The 19893-nt window shown below is 32.1% G+C and overlaps 8 protein-coding genes across 8 annotated transcripts; 5 read left to right on the forward strand and 3 right to left on the reverse strand.

Annotated features, from left to right (window-relative positions):
- Window positions 1–1160: 1160 nt before the first annotated feature.
- On the forward strand, window positions 1161–2627 carry Chro.30169 (hypothetical protein). Its single annotated transcript, XM_662706.1, has 1 exon — window positions 1161–2627. The coding sequence occupies one exon, from the start codon at window positions 1161–1163 to the stop codon at window positions 2625–2627; it is 1467 nt and encodes a 488-aa protein (XP_667798.1).
- Window positions 2628–3316: 689 nt separating this feature from the next.
- Chro.30170 (hypothetical protein) lies at window positions 3317–5275 on the forward strand. The annotated part of the gene is made up of 1 exon (XM_662707.1): window positions 3317–5275. The coding sequence occupies one exon, from the start codon at window positions 3317–3319 to the stop codon at window positions 5273–5275; it is 1959 nt and encodes a 652-aa protein (XP_667799.1).
- Window positions 5276–6303: 1028 nt separating this feature from the next.
- On the forward strand, window positions 6304–8712 carry Chro.30171 (hypothetical protein). Its single annotated transcript, XM_662708.1, has 1 exon — window positions 6304–8712. One exon carries the CDS (start codon window positions 6304–6306, stop codon window positions 8710–8712), a length of 2409 nt encoding a protein of 802 aa, XP_667800.1.
- Window positions 8713–9167: 455 nt separating this feature from the next.
- Window positions 9168–13154, forward strand: Chro.30172 (pyrophosphate-dependent phosphofructokinase). The annotated part of the gene is made up of 1 exon (XM_662709.1): window positions 9168–13154. One exon carries the CDS (start codon window positions 9168–9170, stop codon window positions 13152–13154), a length of 3987 nt encoding a protein of 1328 aa, XP_667801.1.
- Window positions 13155–14159: 1005 nt separating this feature from the next.
- On the reverse strand, window positions 14160–14534 carry Chro.30173 (hypothetical protein). Its single annotated transcript, XM_662710.1, has 1 exon — window positions 14160–14534. The coding sequence occupies one exon, from the start codon at window positions 14532–14534 to the stop codon at window positions 14160–14162; it is 375 nt and encodes a 124-aa protein (XP_667802.1).
- Window positions 14535–15349: 815 nt separating this feature from the next.
- Chro.30174 (hypothetical protein) lies at window positions 15350–16027 on the reverse strand. Its single annotated transcript, XM_662711.1, has 1 exon — window positions 15350–16027. The coding sequence occupies one exon, from the start codon at window positions 16025–16027 to the stop codon at window positions 15350–15352; it is 678 nt and encodes a 225-aa protein (XP_667803.1).
- A 277-nt stretch (window positions 16028–16304) lies between these two features.
- Window positions 16305–17288, reverse strand: Chro.30175 (replication factor c subunit 4). The annotated part of the gene is made up of 1 exon (XM_662712.1): window positions 16305–17288. The coding sequence occupies one exon, from the start codon at window positions 17286–17288 to the stop codon at window positions 16305–16307; it is 984 nt and encodes a 327-aa protein (XP_667804.1).
- An 849-nt stretch (window positions 17289–18137) lies between these two features.
- Chro.30176 (hypothetical protein) lies at window positions 18138–19754 on the forward strand. Its single annotated transcript, XM_662713.1, has 1 exon — window positions 18138–19754. One exon carries the CDS (start codon window positions 18138–18140, stop codon window positions 19752–19754), a length of 1617 nt encoding a protein of 538 aa, XP_667805.1.
- The last annotated feature ends 139 nt before the right edge of the window (window positions 19755–19893 follow it).

The following is a 19893-nucleotide window of genomic DNA, read 5'->3' on the forward strand; positions in this document are numbered from 1 at the left end:
AATGGTCAATATTACTAATCCTATGTATTTATTTTCTTAATGATCACCTTTTATTCTACCTTATTTTTTCTATTCATAGAAATATATATATATATATATATATATATATATATATATATATATATATTGCATGTAATCACTAAACTGTGAAAATTTCAATTCAAATTTATTTGTTTCATTTTTTCCCTAATAATTTGTAATGTTTTAGTTATATCTAAGTATCTAAATACATGTTTAAATTCTACAAGGAACATGGTCGACCATAAGACCTCGTTTTTTGGCTCTTTATTTGTATTCCTTTTCAACATATAACTAATTATTTTAATCAATAACTTTCGGCGCCAAAAACATGCAATATAACTAAACTAAAAGCATGTAAGACAGTTTCTTCCTTGGCATTTTTCTGCCCAAAATTAATTCATTTCTGTATGGAAAGTCAAAAAAAATGAAGTTCATATTTCTGAGAAGATTAAGGGAAGTTTTCAGACTAATAAGTATCAAAAACAGTTTTAAGTTAATTAATTAAATGTTAATTACTACTTCTTTTTAATTATTGATGACAATAATTAATACTTAAAATCTCCATATTAAAGTATTTCCCAATTTATAGCACACATTGTAAGCCTAATATATTTAGTAGCTTACAATTATTATTCTTTTTCTAAAAATGCATTAATATGACCTGATAATAATAATTCAGTCATCTCTCCCACCCCCCTTCTCCCCTCTTTTAATTTTTTAAATTCAATTTACGTATTTGATCTATATTTATTCAATAACTAAATGAATTGTTTTGGCGGGAAACAATTCCATGTAAAAATTATTATCGTTGGTCAAAAATACCAAAAGTGAAATAACAGGGTTATGAAAGGCTTGGAAAAAAAAATTAGTGAAACCATAATTAATTAAATTAATAACAACATTGTTAATACTTATTTTGTGATATGAACGGTGAGCCAGACAGGTGAAAAATTTACAAAAGTTAATTAAGTGAATTAATTAGACGTTTGGACTTAGAAGAGAAAATAATAACATAATAAATAAATAATTACACATTAAATTTTATAGCAAGCAGTTCAAATTAAATAGAGACGTGTTAATTAAATTAAAGTATAAATATTTGGGTATATAGAAAGAAAAGGAAAATTAATTAGGAAGAGATGTTGATAAATAATGAGAATGTGAGGGCAGAAGAAGAGAATGGTCGTAGACCAACAAGAAACGAAACTATCGTCTATAAGATAGTAAATTACATGTCATCTTTAATTGGTGGAATTAACGATAATGTGGGTAGAAATAATCCATGTATTGGTATTTTAAGTCCAATGTCGCCAGTTATGATAACAGATCATGTTAAGACAGTTGGGAATACAATGGTTTTACCAAGTCCAGAGCCAATAATTCAGATGATTCCAAATCAAAATCTAAGGAATAATATGTTCTTTAACGTTTACAGCAATGATAAAAAATATGTTCATAAATTTGGGCCTAAAGTCACTCCATATACTAATTTGAATAATGGATTACTAGCTATTAATGAAAAAGGAGACCAAATTGTTACTGGAAGTATATCACTCATGAGCTCTCCTACTGATATGTGTTTAAACTCTTCAAGAAATAAATTAATCAATCCTAGTAGTTATTTTTCGAGATTAAGGAATCCAATCAGTGAATGTGGAGGTCTTGTAAAATCACCAATCAATTCATGTTTTAGTGGCCAAATCAACAAGGCTAATGAGTCATCTATTACTGAAATACTTGTCTCACCTGAACTTGCTCAAACACTTCAGCAGATTATTTCAATAATTTCCCACCAAATAGAAATTGATGATTCTGAAAATTCCATTAACATTAATAATATCAAAGGATCTGTCAAGATTAACAGATTTCAGAGAATTAACAAGAAAAGTACAATTGGAGGATTAAACTATGCCCTCATGAGTTATTCAGCTAGTATTATTCAAAAACACTTTAGAAATTTTGATAATAATAGAATGGTAAGATATATTAATCCAGTTACTAGAAGTAAATTTTCAAAAAATCAAATCATGAATGCAATTCATATTATTCAAAGGTATTGGAGAATTTATATTTATCGTAACCAGATTATGAGAGAGCTCTTAATAAAAAATGTTATGACTGCTAGAAATGCTGCAAGTTGTAAGATAGCTTCTATATGGAAAGGATATAAAACAAGAAAGTTTATGGATTCTATAATTAAAGATGTATATATCAAATGGATTTGGAATGATAGTGATTCAGCTAATAATAATTGTTCTTCTGAAATTAACAATACCCAAAACTATGAATATTCAAAGTATGAAGTTAAGTTAAGAGGATCTTTCACGTGTAAACCATGGCAAGAGCATTTAAAACTTAATTGGGACAACCAGGAAAACTGTTTTCTAATTAATATATGTCTTACAAAAGGGGCTCATTACCTCCAATTTATAATTAATGATGAAATTAAAGCTTGTGGGAGTATGGAAATTGTTGTTTTACCTATCATTGGAGTATCCAATAAAATCAATATTGTTGGAGAAGCCTACAAAAGTTCACGTAAGTTTATTCTACTTTCCTATCAACTAACACATTTTTTACTTTTTTTTATTTTTATTTTTCAGTAAAAAGAATTAGATCAAATATTCAAAAAATTACTTCAGAAATTCATGTTTAGCTAATTTGAAATAACTTCCCGCTTTTAAATAAAAACATTTAGACCGAAAACCCATTAATTCACTTATTCTTTGAAAACACCTTATCATAATGCTATCGAATAGGTTCACTTAATTAGAAGGAAATTATTTTTGTATTTTAATTGATATTTTAATTCTATCATCTCTTCCTAGTTTCCTACACTTCTATTATTACTCACAATTTACATGCAAAATAATAACGTTGGCGCCAAAGTGCCCGCCTAATAATGTATGCTTTAGACTAAATAACTAGGTCAAATTAAACAAATAATAGTAATTAATACTAAATTGATAATATAGAGTGGTAAAAACGTAAAAATCAAATTAAAACGGCTAAAAATAAGGAAATAATTTATTAATTTATGATTGTGATCATAATAATAACATTTTAGTAGAATTATCACACTTTAAAGATTTATTCAATAAAGCTGGATACTAATTAATAAAATTATTTTTGTAAATTGTGTATTAATCAATTGAGTAAAATTTCGTGATCATACTGGTCTAAGCTACTTTTTTTGTAATAATTATTATTACTATTAGAATATTTACAGAAGTAAAGCTAATTAAGTAGATTTTTGAAAAGTAATGGTTAAAGGGACACTACAATACCTTTGAAAATGTTTAGTCGTCTATACAATAGAAACGTGGATAGCAATAATCAAAACTCTGGTAAATCAAACAGAATTAGAATTACTTTAAAGGACAGAATAAATTCTAGAGAAGCTGCAAAATTTCCAATCACTGAGAGCAGGTCTTTTATCAATCATGGAGAAAGAGATGATTATTCGGTAGTAAGAAGAAGTAATACTATAGGAAGAATCATACAAAATGGATCTCAGCAAATCTTCTATCCTATAAACCCCAATAATAACTTTACTAGACAACAAATGAGAGGTTGTTACAATTCAAATATAGTACAGAATAGTCACTCAAACTTTCAACAAAATGGTTCCATCGATTCTGCTCTCAGTAGCAGGAGATCCAATGAGTTTAATACAATTCAATCTTTAAGATCAACATCTGATTTAGCTTCGAAGATATCGTCAAACGTAGTATTAGCAGAAGATCAAGAACCTAGAATAGCTAGAAACAAAGTAAAGTCTATTACATCTTCAATTCCTCTAAATTTAATAGAGAAAGATTCGGCTGAGAGATTAAAATCCTCTATAAATAGTCAGATTAATGAAATTGAAGATAGTGAAAATGAAAGACTAAATAGTAATAGAAATAGATATGGACTTTCACTTGATTTATATTCACTAACTGAAGATTCTGCGAGAAAAATAAAGCCAGAATTGTCAGTTGAATTGGAATGTTCGATTAATGAGACAAATGAAAATAATGAGGTACTTGTAAGGAGTATTTCGTTACAAAAGGAAAAGTTACCTAATTTGGAGATTTTTCCTTTAGAAACAGTGAATAGCTCAAATTCAAAAAGTAACAATAGAGAAAACTGTGAATTAAGGAGATTTATTGATAATAATGAAATTACTGGATTAATTTCAAAACTTAACAAATCAGCATTTTATTTTGTAAGGTTTAATTTACTTTTACATTTAGCTGCAATAGTTATTCAATGTTATTTCAGACGATATCTATGCAAGAAATATCTATATTTCAGAAAATATGGACCAATAAAGCTCTTGAATACTTCTGCAATGCAAATACAAGCATGTTGGAGAAGTTTTCTGACTAGATTTGGCGCATCTCTGTGTGAAGGGACGCCTTCAAACAATGGAAGTCATAAATGTATAAATGAGTATAATTGGTCGACTCTTCATGAGAAGAATTTTACTGAGATTGTTAAAAAAAGAAATCAAAATGCAAAATGCATACAAAATTTCTGGAGAAATATATATTTAAAAAATATCAACATTGAGAGGGAAATCCTGACAAATTCCATATTCTCAGCTAGAGCTTTAGCTAAAGAGACTATTGAGAAATTCCTTCTTGGTTATTTAGTTAGGAAGAATGCTGATTCTAGATATAAACTAGTGCCTATTAAATGGAGTTGGAGCGTTCAGGAGATTTCAGAAATCTTCATTTTGCAAAAAATTAGAAACAGATGGTCAGAACCAAAGAAGATGTGGTTCAATCAGGAGGAAAATGTCTATAGATATAATCTTTTCCTATCAAATGGTATCCATCAAGTTGTATTTAAAGTGTACTATAAAAATAAGGAGTGCAAAGGAGATCAGGATTACACAATTTTATGTAATTCATCCTTGGAAACTACTCCAAGTGATGAATTCCAGTTTGTAAACAATATCAGTGTTTATAATAGTAACTATACTGTTAGTGCTTTCAAGTACATGAGAGATAGAATCTCATATATTAATTTCTCAACAATAAATTATTTGGACAACCTAAACCCCGATATTATGCAAAATATTGAGCAGGATCTAGGCTATATTGCATTATCTCCGAGTTACAAGCAGCGCCTTGACATTGAATACTCAGAAACTGAATATGAAAACTCTCCCTATAAAGAGTTTGACAGAATTAAGAATGATGTAATTAATACTCCAAGTACTAACTTAGACTATAGTCCAGGAACTCAGCACTTTATCCATTAATATTGTAATTAATGTTTAGTTTTTGGTATATCCACATTTATGATATGTGTAATTTATTAAGTTATTTTTTTCTAAAATATTTGCATCTTTCAACCTTTATTATTCCCGCCAGATCTAAATTAGTATTACTTAGGGTAACTAGGCAAAATAATAGAAATTCAAAGTTAAAAAAATAATAATAAATTATATTAATTAATCAGAATTATTAATATATAGCTTATGCTTTATAAAAGGTTTTTGTTAATTAAAGCTAGCTGTAACATTAATATAATTGTTTATACTGATCATGGTAGATAATACTCGAGGAGAAAAAGATCTAACAAGCCTAAATACAAATAATAATGAAGGCTTGGATGGGAGTTCCAACTTCAATTTTGACATTCAGTCATCTCTTTTGGCAACAAAGAAGGCACTAGATGAAGATATGAAGGTAAGTTTGCTAAATAAGATTTTTGAAGAGTTTTAGTGATAGCATTGCTGATGCTCTTTAATCATTTAGTTCTTAGTAATTAACTATATGTAAATTTAGAATCTAAGCATTGTTAATGTTGACGCGGGAAACATTCAAAAGCTCTCACAGTTATTTGATTTGTCACTTACACAAGCCGAAAACATACTTAAAGCCAACAACAACAGTGTTGAAAAGTCGATTGACGATTTGTTGCTAAATTTCTCAGCTTTCCAAAATTCCAGACTTGATTATCAATTTTAGAATGGCGGCGGCAAAGTCATGTATTTTGGTTACGGTTTTGGCGCCAATTTACAATAAATAATTAAGGGGTACCTATTATTTAAGGAGAAAAGAATGCAAACAGGTTTGTAGAAAAATTGTTCAAGTCTAAGGAAGAATTTCTTAAGAAATATATAGTTTTGCAGAGTGAAGGCTGAAGTATAAAATTTTTGTTTGGGGGTTCAAAGGTATTTTGGTAGTGGATCATGATCTTTTGATTGTGTGGGAATAAGTTAATAATATTTGAATACACACTGAAGCTATTGAGTTAATTAGTTGGAGGAGATTATACAAGAAAATGGAGAATTCTACGATAAATCATCCTTTTAAGAAGAAACTGAATAGAGTACTAGAGCTAAAGCTAGGAGAGAATGAGGAATTAATTAATGGGCTTATCAGCTTGGACACAGTAGATGATATATCTGAGGGGATCCCAAAGCACTTAGTTACTGAATTACTGAATACTAAAGGTCAAAACAAGTGTAGATCCATGCAGCTTTTAATATATAGGTACCATCTAATGGTTGCAGAGAGTTGTTTGGACTCTTTAAAACCTTTTATTGATGATTTGAGAGCAATGAATAACGAAATCAGATCATTTGAAAAGGAGTTTAATGAGAATGTTACAACTCAACTAACAAACTGGAATAAATTTACTTTTCCCCTTTTGGAGGAATTTAGCATGATACAAGATCAAATACAATTAGTAGAGAATAAGAAAAATATGTGTAATACAATGTTATCACACTTAAGTACTAATTTTGTGGGCGATATTAAGAACTTAAAATCTTCCATGGATGAATCCAGGGGGAATCTCTTGTTATCTTTAGTTGCAATTTACAACAAATGTATGGCCAGCGAAATCAATTCCAAGAAATTGATTGAAATTCTTTCTAGTGATTCACTAGACTCACAAAATACTTCGGAATCTGTCCTCTCTAAGCTTAAGAGTGACCGTGAATACTCTAGTATGATACCACAAATTCTAATTAATCTGAAAGCATTAATATTAGATTTGGAACTTAAAAGAAATCAGCTGGCGACTGAAATCACAAGTTTCTTGGTTGATCTAGTGATCTCTAAGTCACCTGATGAATTTAATGATCAATTTGAAGAGTCACAGAATGATGAAGATGAGACCGAAGGAATTGAAAAAGGGACTGAAGAGAAAGTATGTATTTTTGGAAGTCAAAGCTTTCAGGAGTCTGTTGAAATACTCGAGCTTCATCATAAAGAACAGTGCTATTCTTTACTTACCTGCGTTGTTGAAACCAGATCAAAGTACTTAGAATATAGATTTAACCATATTATTGGTCATGGAATTTCTATTGGAGACAACAACTATTCTTCTAATCTACTGGACTACCTGGAGTCTATTTTCGAGTGGATTCGCGTTTGTGGAGTGTCCATAGAGTCTGAATTTCTTATTAAAGCCTTTGGCTATCAGATATGTGAAGATTGTGAGTTTGAAGAAAAGCATCTGGACTTTAACCAAAGCGATACTTCTGAGCCAGAATCACTTGATAGTATGGCCAAGAATATTTTGAATAACATTACTCACACACTTTGTATCCCCTTTTCTGGAGCAATCAGAGATATTCTTCGTCAGTTTCATCCTCCACAGACATCCAGGCCGGATTCCACTCATCATTTTGGCAACCTAACTTCTCTCAAGATAGGAATTACTATTGGAATTAAAATTGCACATTTAATCAATAATTATGTTGAGGCATTAATTCCAATGTTTAAGATCCTGCCTAAGAGATTTAGCTCAAAGCCAAAACAAGCCCGTCTTGCATTTCCTTTACTTATTCAACGTTTTAAAGATTTAAGAGAAGAAGCAATTGCTCAATATTATGTGTATGCGGGAATTGTCAAAGAAAACATATCCTCTCGCATTTCTGAAATCATAACTACAGACTTTTCCATATCCATTTTGGTCATGGAATGGTCTTCTCTCTTAAAAGACATCCTCTCTACAATACAAAATGGAGTTCTTGCGATTTCAAATGACAACATTCCAAAAATTGAGGACATTAACTCTACCCTAACATCTATGCTTGACACCTTTATTAACCCTATGTTTAATGCTATCTGTTCAGTTGCTACTTCAGACAAAACTCCTCTTGCATCAATCATTCGAATCAATAACGTAAACTACTGCCTCTCAGTACTAACAACTTTTCAAAAAATGAAAGTCCTATTAGAGAAACAGATTGAAATTGCAAATCAAATTATCAATGATGAAGTTTCCAAACTAACTGATTTTTTAAAAGAAGAATTTTGTGATAAATATAGATTTGGGGAACTACTTAAAGAGCTTGAAGCCAAAAAAGAAGGCTTAACAACCCCCCAAGTATTTGAGGAATCTGCTAATAGTAATACTGACCCCAAACCCAAACCTAATTCTAACTACAATAGTAGTGAAAGCGATCCAGGCCAAGACCCACTTTTAATACTCTCACAGGTTATTATTGATCAGTTCTTTGAAAGTATCCTACGATTTGGAGCCATCCCTTTTGCCAATGCTGATCGAATTCAAGATAAACAAATTAGAAATAATATTTTAAAAAACCTGTTCGCACACATTTCCCGCCAATACGAGTTAATATTTGACCAAATTACCCTAATTTGGCCTCAAAAAAGTTCTTTTCTCAGGCACGACCCTCAGCAAATTAAGCTTATTTTTTCTAGTTTGACCGTTTAGTGAGGTTATTCTAGCATATACTAATTTACAAATATATTTATTAAAATCGTTCTCTATTATTTACTCTTGATTTATTTATTTTTTCGCCTACATTCACAATCAGGAAAAAACTAGTTATCTTCGTTTTCCCGCCTGCGCCACATGCAAAATATTTTCAAGTTGGCCCTAGACCGAGGAAATTGCATGTGAAAAGAAAATTCTCGAAAAAAATTAATATCAATAATAAAATAAATAGGTTTTACATATCAGCTTTGGAATCGGATTTTAAAAGGGAATAAAGGGCTGGCTTGCTTTTCTAGATTTTTTTTTTGAGAAGAAATAGTGATATTAAGAATAAGAGCCAGCAGAATATAGAAATATAATATCAATAGAAAAATAGCAATCACAACCAAAAGGTAATATCAGAGATTAGCAATATATTACCAATTAATTCAATACTAGGAAAATAAGTAGCAATGAGTAACTATAAACAAACTGAACTAAAGAGAAACAAGGGCGATTCAAGAGATGTTTCACTACTTTCTGCTTCAAGCTTGCATGAAGGCCAATCAAATATGCAAATGTGGAGAAGAAGGTGGGAGCCATGCCTACCACACATACTAAGATCCCCGTTATCTATTAAGGAAGTTTCAGCTTTTGAAGGAATGGGGGAAATGGAAAGATCTGACGTTTCAACCTATTTTCCTTTAACATCTGGAAACAGTTTGGTGAAGTTTGAGGCCATTTCAGATGGAAGTAGCTCATGGAAGAAGTTTCCCGCCAGAAGAATTGGAGTAGTATTATCGGGAGGTCAGGCCTCAGGAGGTCATAATGTGATTGCTGGATTAATGTCTTATATTAAACTTTGTAACCAAAGTAGTCAGCTTTTTGGATTTTTGGGAGGTCCAGAAGGAGTATATAGTGAGAGATACAGAGAGTTAACTGAAGATGATATTAACGGTATACTTAACCAGGGTGGGTTTAATATTATTTGTTCAGGTCGTCACAAAATTGAAACAGAAGAACAAATGAGAGCTTCTTTAGAGATTTGTGAAAAACTCAAATTACATGGTCTAGTAGTAATAGGAGGAGATGATTCTAATACAAATGCAGCAGTTCTAGCAGAATACTTCAAACGTAACTCGTCTAGCACAGTGGTTGTAGGATGTCCCAAGACCATAGATGGAGATTTGAAAAACGAGGTAATTGAGACATCTTTTGGTTATGATACAGCAGTGAAAACTTATAGTGAACAGATTGGAAGTATTATGGATGCAATTAAAACTGAGGGATACGGATACTATTTTGTAAGGTTGATGGGAAGATCTGCATCTCACATTACTTTGGAATGTGGTCTTCAGACTAGAGCAAATATGATCTTGATTGGAGAAGAAATTAAGGAAGAGAACAGATCTTTGATGTCGATAGTAGACGAAATTGTAGAAATGATTCTAAAAAGAGATTCACTGGGAAAGAAACATGGAATTGTATTATTACCCGAAGGGTTAATAGAGTTTATTCCAGAATTTGAGACTTTAATCAAAGAATTGAATCTTATTTTGCTTAAAACTAACGATAGAAAACAGATTGTAGATAGCTTAAGTCAAGAAATGAAGACTCTTTTCTTGGAACTTCCTTCAGATGTACAAAATCAGCTCCTTTTAGAAAGGGATCCACATGGTAACGTTCAAGTAGCAAAGATAGCAACAGAAGAGTTGTTAGTACACATGGCAAAAGAAAAACTTGAGAAAGTAAAGAAGGATTATATTTTAGACAATGTTAAGACTCACTACTTTGGATATGAAGGAAGATGCGCTTTGCCTTCAAATTTTGATGCAAGTTATTGCTTTGCTCTTGGACATACTGCAGCAGCTCTTATAGACAATCAGCGTTCAGGATATATGGCAGTAGTCAGGAAGCTAAGCCTAACTCCTGAACAATGGGAACCAGCAGGATGTCCTCTTACATATATGATGAATATTGAGCTTAGAAAAGGGAAATCTGTTCCCGTTATTAAGAAGTACTTAGTAGATCTTAAAGGACAATCTTACTTAGCTTATTGTCAAGTTAGATCTGAGTGGAAGTTGAATGATTATTACAAGAATCCAGGACCAATACAATTTGATGGCCCTAATTCTGGAATAACTAATTATATGATTTCTCCTCCAAGAGTGGAGGATTTACTTAGAATGGAGGATAGATACGAGAATAAAATGAATCATAAATTATTAGGGTCAGAAGGCTCTCAAAATAGAACAAAGGACGACATAAAGATACCGAAGATCCTTCTTTCAACAGCTTCCAAGTTTAACGATGATCTAATCATTTCCTCCTCATGCAGAGATTTAGATGCTTACATTATTACTAAATGTTTACCTCATCAGACTGGGAGACACAACAGCAAAGTACTACAATTAAGAGAGGAGGAATACTCATCAGAATTCACAGAGATAAGAGAGAGCAGCCATTCAAAATCTTCCGTGGGTAATTCACTAGCTTGTGAGTCACTTGGATTAATTCTATCATGCCTTTCAACTCCTGGCACTCAGAATGTAATTTGTGGACTAGTCAATGGACTACCATCGCTTAAACAGCTTATAGTTTTTAAGTCTCTCTCAGACTTTTTAGAAGGAAAAGCTCTAAAAGTCGATCTTACTTCCGAAGGATCATTGACTTTCTTTGAGAATTCCCTCAATTCTGGAGGCTGTATATTCCCAAATGGAGTAGAAATAAAAATGAATGCCTCAGAAAAAAAGAACTCAAATACAACTTTAAAAGCTAATGACAACCAAGAATTCACAAACAGCTCTTGCGTTCTTTCATGCAAAGGGCTAGTTAGTAATGACTTCCTCTCTCAACTCTTGTCATTTTTTAATATGCGTGCAATTGCAATTGTGGGGAACAACGAGGCGGCAACTTTTGGCGCCTCGCTATCGGAGCAATTAATTTGCATGTCGTTAAATGGCATGAAGAGTGAGATTCCAGTAGTGTTTGTTCCAGTTTGCTTGGAGAACAGTATTTCTCATCAAATGATTGAGACATGTATTGGATTTGACTCTGTAACTAAGAGTATTTCAACTTTGGTTGGGAATCTGTTAACAGATTCAGCTTCAGCAACAAAGTATTGGTATTTCATGAAGATGATAGGCGATAAGACTTCAAATGTTGCTTTAGAGGTTGGAATACAAACTCATCCAAATTTGGTTGTAATTCCAGAAAGATATGCAGATAGAAAACTTTCAGTTTATGGTTCAGAAATGGCTGGGGTCACTTTAGATGATATTATTACTGAAATTTGCGATATAATTTGTTTGAGATCTAATCAGGGAAATAATTTTGGCGGGCTTCTGGTATCAGAAGGCCTTTTTGACCAGGTATACCCAACAAGAGAGTATAGGAAGATATTTTCAAGGTTTAGCACTCAGAATTTATGTAATGCTTCAAATTCAGGAGGATGCGAGATTCTGGGTTCTGAAAGTTTAAGTAGATATGAGAAAAAAGTTGTTGAGGATTTCAAACTTATATTTAGTGATATAGATGCGAGGCTTATTGAGAATTTGATTAATTCAAGAAAGATATGTGATGTTAGGACTGAGATTATACTCTCAGCTCTGGTTCAAAAGGAACTAAAATTTAGAAGGTCTAAGAATAAAATTAAGAATGGGATGAACCCAGTGTGCTTTAGTTTTACAGATCAAGTCAGAGCTTGTATCCCTTCTGATTTTGACTCTACACTTGGATTAATGTACGGAATGCTTGCGTCAAAAATAATTAATAGTAACTTGGTTGGGGGATATGTTACGGGGATTAAGGGGGTATTAAGCCAGGCAGATAGTTGGAATATGTATGCTATTCCTATTTCCTCTTTAATGACTTTAAATATTGAAGGAGATAAAATAAAGGATTCAAGAAACAACTCAAATCTTTCATTTGAATCAAAGAAACTTCTAACCGAATCTACACTAGGAAATGCTGGTCATCAACTTGAATTCATATGCAAACTGAACTCCGTTAATTCGCGCAATAATCCTTCATTTAAACTTTTAATGAATCACATTGAAAAATGGGAAGTCGACAATACTTATGCTAATCCAGGCCCTATTCAATACTTTAATCTATTCAAAAATTTATTCAACAGAACACTGTTTGAGAGTGAATACGTTTATACGCGAAACCTAAAAGAAATGGATCAAATATTACTTGAAATTAAGACATTATGCCAATTGGGTGTTGAAAAGGATATTTTAAACTCTACTGTACAACACTTAAAGGCAATCCAAAATTCTATTTCAATAATGAGCAGCTGTAACCACAGAAAATCTAAACCAGAACAAATAGAATGCATACAGAAAACAAACTCAATAGCAAACTATATATCAAACTTAAAATGCAAAAGCCATAATAATGAAACCAATCTGGAAATGATTGTTAACAATATTATTAATCAGGAAACTTGCAATTAATTTAATTACAAAATATGGCGCCTTTCCGCCAAAATGTGTGCAATCATATATTTTACGAAAAATTTAGTCCGAGATGAATCTCGCGAATCACTGAGATGCCAGGAAGTTACACAACTACTGTTATCCTTACACCGTACTACAGCGAACCCTTTTCCGTGCTCTGTTTCCAGCCTCCGGCGGTACGGGTTTCACTATCTCACAAGTCACCTCGGTCTCCACCAAGGCAACTCTAGAGACTGCAGCCTTGTAATGGGCAGCCATCGTGCAATGTTACTTCCAGGATGTAGTGACACAGTATCCCATCCTAAACCTTTAACGACTCCACTTGGTTACAGCTGGGCGTTATCCCAGCCAGTCACTACCTATTGTTTTAGAATTTAGATTATTAAATACTTTACAATACTTTTGAATGACGGCTATTAGTTGGCGGGAACTCACAGCTCATTTTATATTATTTATATTTGTGAAATAGAGGGGGAAGTAAGAATATAAAAAATAAGCTGATATAATCATTGAGATTATTACAATTATTGTTAGAATTGGCTGAGTGAAGATATTTCACAGTTAGTTCTCGATCAAAATGTCTGCTCTATTCAATTTTCAAAGCATGATTGTGGTGGTCTTGCTGTCAATATGTACATGCTCGTATTTACGTCCAAAAATTCCAGGCTTAATAGACAATAAAAAGTCAGGTTTTTTGGGAATTCTAGGTAAAATGGCGGTTATTGGAGATAGACTTAGCCCATATGTGTCATTCGCATGCATTCTAATGGCAGGCATGACATTATTCTATAGATAATTCACTTCAAGGTTTTGTAATACACTTAAGACTACAAAATATGAGTCTCACTCAAAATATCAAAAAGTTATAGTTTGAGATTTTCAGGAATTATAAAGCTTAAAAGTTATCCATAATTGTAGCAAATTAAATAGATATTTTAAATTAAATATTTTCTAAGTACTAAATATTTATCGTTAAGTTTGTGTAATAGGAATTTGTTCCGGCTACTTCAAACCAAATCTTAATTTTCTTACTTGGATCTTCTTCTCATGATCTGGATCATTTACTCTTGACATTGTTCCAAACCTTTCTCTTCTATTTTTAATTTTATCAGCTTCCGATATCATTCCAAATCTTTCTTGTCTAAGCTTTCTCTTATCATCTTCTGACGCAGCACCAAGTCTTTTTGAACGAGCAAGCCTTTTCTCAGCTTCTGTGGATGGACCACATGCTCCAAACTTCTGTCTTCTTAATTCAATTCTTTCTTTTTCAGAAAGTTGGTTAACATCACTTATACATATTGTTTGTCTTACTGGCTCAGAAATGCTTACATTCTTTTCTCCTTGATCAGTTTTTACTTCATTACTAGAAGTATTCATTGGCTCATCCAATTCCTCTTTCTCCGCTGATACAGATGTAGTAGCAGTAGCGGCTGGTACTGTACTATCTGTATGGTTATTTTGTGAGTCATAATCAATCAATGCTTGGACTAGTTGTTGCTAAAAAAACAGAAAAAATTACAATTAATATTCAAATTTCATTATAGATTAAGATTAAAGTCAATTATCACATACCTTTCTCCCAGTAACAGATAAGCCTCTTTCTTTTAATAGCTCCTTCAACTCATCAATCTTTAAAGTATTATAGTTCATTTGACTAAAAGGCTTCGAATCTTAATTATGAATATATAAAAAGCTTTATGTAAATTCAACTTCCTTGTTTTTCTTTATTTGGCTTTCACAATTTTTGCCAAGCTAGTTTTTTCATTTGTTTATAATTTCTATTAAGAAAAAATACTATCAGTTTGGCGCCTTTTAAGAAAATATTTAAATGAAAATAAAATATATGAAAGGATTTAAATGGTTAAAAAGAAAAAAAGTAAATTTAGAAATAGTAAAACAAAGTGGGATATTTAAAATAATTACATTTTAGATGGTTTGATTCATTTTAGCACTACTTTTAAGCCCAAATCAATGCTTTAAATATTTATAGTTCAATTTCCACCCTTAATTTGTTATTATAATAGATTTAAATATGCATTATATGTATAGAACCTAAAGTAAAGATTGATAATATTCTTAATACAAATTTGGTTTCAATAAAAACGCCCCACAATTTCCTAAGTTGGAATAAAAATAGGCATTATTGCAACTTGCAAATGAGTGTAATATAGTGAATGTGTCAATTTCCGTACTTAACGAGGAATTTTTCGAGATTTAAAGACAATTTTTATCTTTTCATTTTTCACTTTTTGACAATCAGAAGTACTCTTCTCATTAAATTGTTGTTCTTCAAAGCTTCCTTCAATATCGGAAATACACGAGTAGACTTTTTGGGATAAACTATTCTTTTTAATCTGGACACATCCTTCAATAGGCTTAAATGGGTTCGGGATTTGAGCATGATCTTGTTGTTCTAAGGCAATATTTCCTAAAAAGGCAGATTCAGACTCTTTAACTTCTTCCCATTTTCCAATAATTCCCATTTCGTTCGTTTTGTCATGGCTTTCATTATGATCTTTTTTTTCAAAAATATTCTTTGAATTATCAAAGGTATAGTTGGTTGTGAAAACATTATCCCCGAAAGTGGTAGAACTTCCTGATCTGACTTCCTTATCTATCAGTTTGATTCTTTTCTTTTCACGATTAGAAGTTTGCTCGACCCCTTGTAACTTCATAAACTCCTTTCGGACCTCTTCCTCATCTTTCTTCTTCTGTAGTTCCCTATAGTTTTCACTTTTCAACAACTTTCTCAAATTATAGTTGTGCCTTCCGCCTTCTTGGTGACTTCTTATATTATTTGGATGATTTTCTATCCAAATTTTGCAAACTTGACAATAATGTTTATTGTTTACCTCTTTGTTCCTCCTCATATATTCCGTATCTCTGAATTCCTCAGATCTATCTTTACTACCTATTTTAGTTTCAGTATAAGCGATTTACTTCTTTTCCTCTCTTTCTCCCTCTAATGAATAGTCCATTAATATGTAAACAAAAAGGCGCCAAATTCATGCAATGTTTAAATTGCCATGCCTGTTAATATTATTGAATCAGGAAAGATATATAGAAAAAAAAAAGTTAGCTATATAAACTTTAATTTCAAAGTAATAGAATTCTACAAATATTTGGTAGTAAATTTAGATCAGGGTTTTAGTTGGTCTTATTTGAATTTAAACCACATCTAGCAGAAATCATACACAATTGGCCAAGAAGTTTGTCTAATTGTAAGGGGGTGGCACAACCATCAAGCATGACAAAGTGGCATCTCCCAACCTCTTTTAGGTACTCCAAAATGGCCCTTTCAGGGAGTTGATATTTTTTCAATACATTTCTCATGGTAATGACAATATCAAGTGGTGAGTAACCCCCAATAAAAAGTTCTTCAACAATGGAGTGAGCTAATCTCCAGTTACATTTAACACAAGAGTCCAAAATACTCTTAATTTTCTCAGGAGAGGGAATGTCGGAGACTTTGAGTACATTATCTCTAGAAACCATAGAAAATCCATGGTAAGTTGCTTGGAGATTGTTAATTACAATTCTCATATCTCCATCTGCAGTAAATACAAGAGTGTCAATTCCAGAATCAACGTATGGAATGTTCTCCATCTTGATAATCTCAAATAATCTTTTTCTGATTTGTGCATCTGTAAGCTTTGAGTACCTAATAATTGCGCATCTACTTTGGATTGGCTCTATAATTTTTGTTGATTGATTACAAGCTAGAGCAAAACGGGTACTTTCTGAGTAAACTTCCATTAGTCTTCTGAGAGCTTGCTGTGCTGAGTCTGTCATACTGTCTACTTCGTCCAGTATTACAATTTTGTGCCTTCCTTCAGGTAAGTCAATTTTCTCTCTTGCAAAACTCTTGATCTTGTCTCTAACAACATCAATTCCACGGTCATCTGATGCATTTAATTCTAGAACAGCTCTACCATATTTACTTCCAAGCATTTCAGAAGCCAGACAGTGAATACTAGTAGTCTTTCCTGTTCCTGGAGGACCAGAAAGAAGTAGATTCGGCATATTACCATGCTTGGCTAAGACTTTTAATCGAGTTAAAACTTCTTCATTACCAACCATTTCATCCAAAATCTTTGGGCGATATTTTTCTATCCAAATTTGGGTTGACATTTCCAATATCTGCTTGCTTTTTACCAACTTATTTCCCTAGCGTTTTATACTTGTATTTTTTAAACAGCTATTGCTTCACCAGCTTATAGCTAAGTAAAACTTTAACCTAATCCTATAAATCCCAATATACAACCAATGCAATCCCAATATAAATAATATATTCACTCACACCTTTCTTTGTTTCTTTTCCCCTTTATTTGTCATTTTCCTACTTGTAATATAAATACCACATAGGTACCTCACCCTTGGCGCCACTAATACTGACTTTAAAAAAAAAATACTTGCAAATGAAATAAAATCTATCAAAGCAGCAAACAATCTATATCCCAAATTAGTTATCAGTATAAATACAAGAATCAAAAGTTCTACTAATTTTATATTTACCCTTTTTTTACTTTACAAATATTCATTAGAAATTTATTGACAAATTGGCGCCACACTATTTTGGCGGCATATTGTGGGGAGATTGTTTGAAAAAGAATGTTGAGCAGAAATTATAAAGCTGGGTGAAGGTACATTTTTTTTTTTTTAAATTTCAATTCGTTTGAATACTGTACAATATTTGAGTAAAAGGCAAGCTAAAATTACTCTGGCTGATTTCTTTTCTAGACAGGAACAACGGCATTAATGTATGTCTGACAGTAGTCTAAGGAAAGCAAGCAAAATAATAATCATCAAGTTTTAAATGACTAATTATCTAAATAATTATACGCACACAGTAAAATTTAAGCTCAAGATTGGTAGCCTTGACATTCTTCAATTTGGTTCTGTTTATTTCTCTCGATTTTCTCTTCTTTTTTGAAACATTTGAATGTGAGCGCAAATCAACTATTTTTGGCAAATTGTTAGATGTTAAACATTCCAGAATTAAAGGAGACTTTATCTTGGGACGATATTTATAGCTTATTTGAGTCAAGCCTAAGAATCAGCTCAAACTTGGATCCAAAGCTACTTGTTAATGCAATTTTATGCGAATGTAGGAAAGTCATTAATTGTAGAGATTGTAATTTATTCATCTACGATTCTATTAACAATGTTTTCTACCATGGGTTTGACACAAGCAAGTATATAATATCTGACTCCCTACTTAAGAAGGTACTTATTACGAAAAAGTACGAAATTCTTGACGACTCAGGAGATTCTGACAATTATCAACTAGAGAACAACCATGATATTAAGACAAGAAGATTTTCCAATAATGCTATTTACATTCCTATATATAATACTGAGAAAGAATCTCCAATAGCAGTTCTTGAGATTTTGGACAAATTCAAATTCGATAAAGACGGTATCGAAGTTAAGGATAGTTTTACCCAAATTGACATTATTAAATTAAGATGTATGTCCAGAGTATTCTCAATTTCAGTTATGAATTGTGAAAAATACAGAGAAGTTAGAAATACTAAGGAAAAAGCTGACAATCTACTTAACCTTGTTCAATCTTTAAGACCAGATCTGGGACTTCAGTCTAACTTATTCACTCTCTGTATCCACGCTCAAGAAATCATCGAATCTGAGCATTGTATTGCTTTAATTGGGATCCCTGAAAGGCAACAAATCATATCTCTTATATCTGATACTGGGAATGAACTTCTATTTAATTATGAGATTGGTGATATAATTCATAGAATTATCGAGACTAGGCACTCTCTTATTATACAGAATACTGGAGATGATAACAAGCCACGTTTCGAAAATAGACTCGTTGAATGTTCATGCAGCTCAATTAGAATTGTGATAGGAAGCAGCTCTGTATCAACGAGCAATGATGATCAATTTATCCGCCTCCTACAAAAAGTGTACGGAGGTGAAAAACCAATCTACAACGCTTTAGTATTCCCAATCTATGCAGAAAGGGACAATTGGTCATGTGTCCCGACCCCCAGCCAAAGGATCTCATCCATTTCTTCTCTTTCATCAGCCTTCTCATCATTTGAAATTGGACATGATTATGATGATTTAGTATCAGTTTCACCCAGAAACAATTCAATTCTGAACTCTTCAATCATTTCCTCCAGTATTGTTGCTCCTGGCTCTCCAAAATCGGATAGAGTTGGGAGAAGCAGCTTAGTTGCTCAAACTCATACAAATACAAGATCTTCATCTTTATCTCCAAGCAATCAGTTTGCCCAAAGTAACAACACCCAGGCAATTTCTCTTATTGTACTTATTAATAGATTAGGTGTTTTCAAAGAAAAATCCAAATTTACTGAAAATGATGTCAGGCTTCTCGAACCATTTGGCAGAATTGTTGCTCCAAATATAGGTACTTTGTTCCAAACATCTTTATTTTCTTATCTTCAAACAATTTACAATACTGACAGAAATATCAGCTTTAATAAGTATCAAGACAAGATGCCACAAGATCCCCCTTCATTCGCATTTCCTCATAGCAACTGGAAAAACAGACATTCTGATGTAATTTTCGAGGAGGATGAGGACGGAGCTAAAGACTTAGAGAAGTAGAGTATATTTTTTTTTAATGAATTCAACGTTTCTTATCTCATTTATATAGATTAAGACTAATATTTATTTTGAGGCGCGATAAACATCTAAATAGAGCTTTAACTTTGAATTTTTTTTAAAGTAGATTATTCACTATCAA

Source organism: Cryptosporidium hominis (genome assembly GCF_000006425.1).
Source record: "Cryptosporidium hominis TU502 chromosome 3 CHRO013083, whole genome shotgun sequence".
Lineage (NCBI taxonomy): Eukaryota > Apicomplexa > Conoidasida > Eucoccidiorida > Cryptosporidiidae > Cryptosporidium > Cryptosporidium hominis.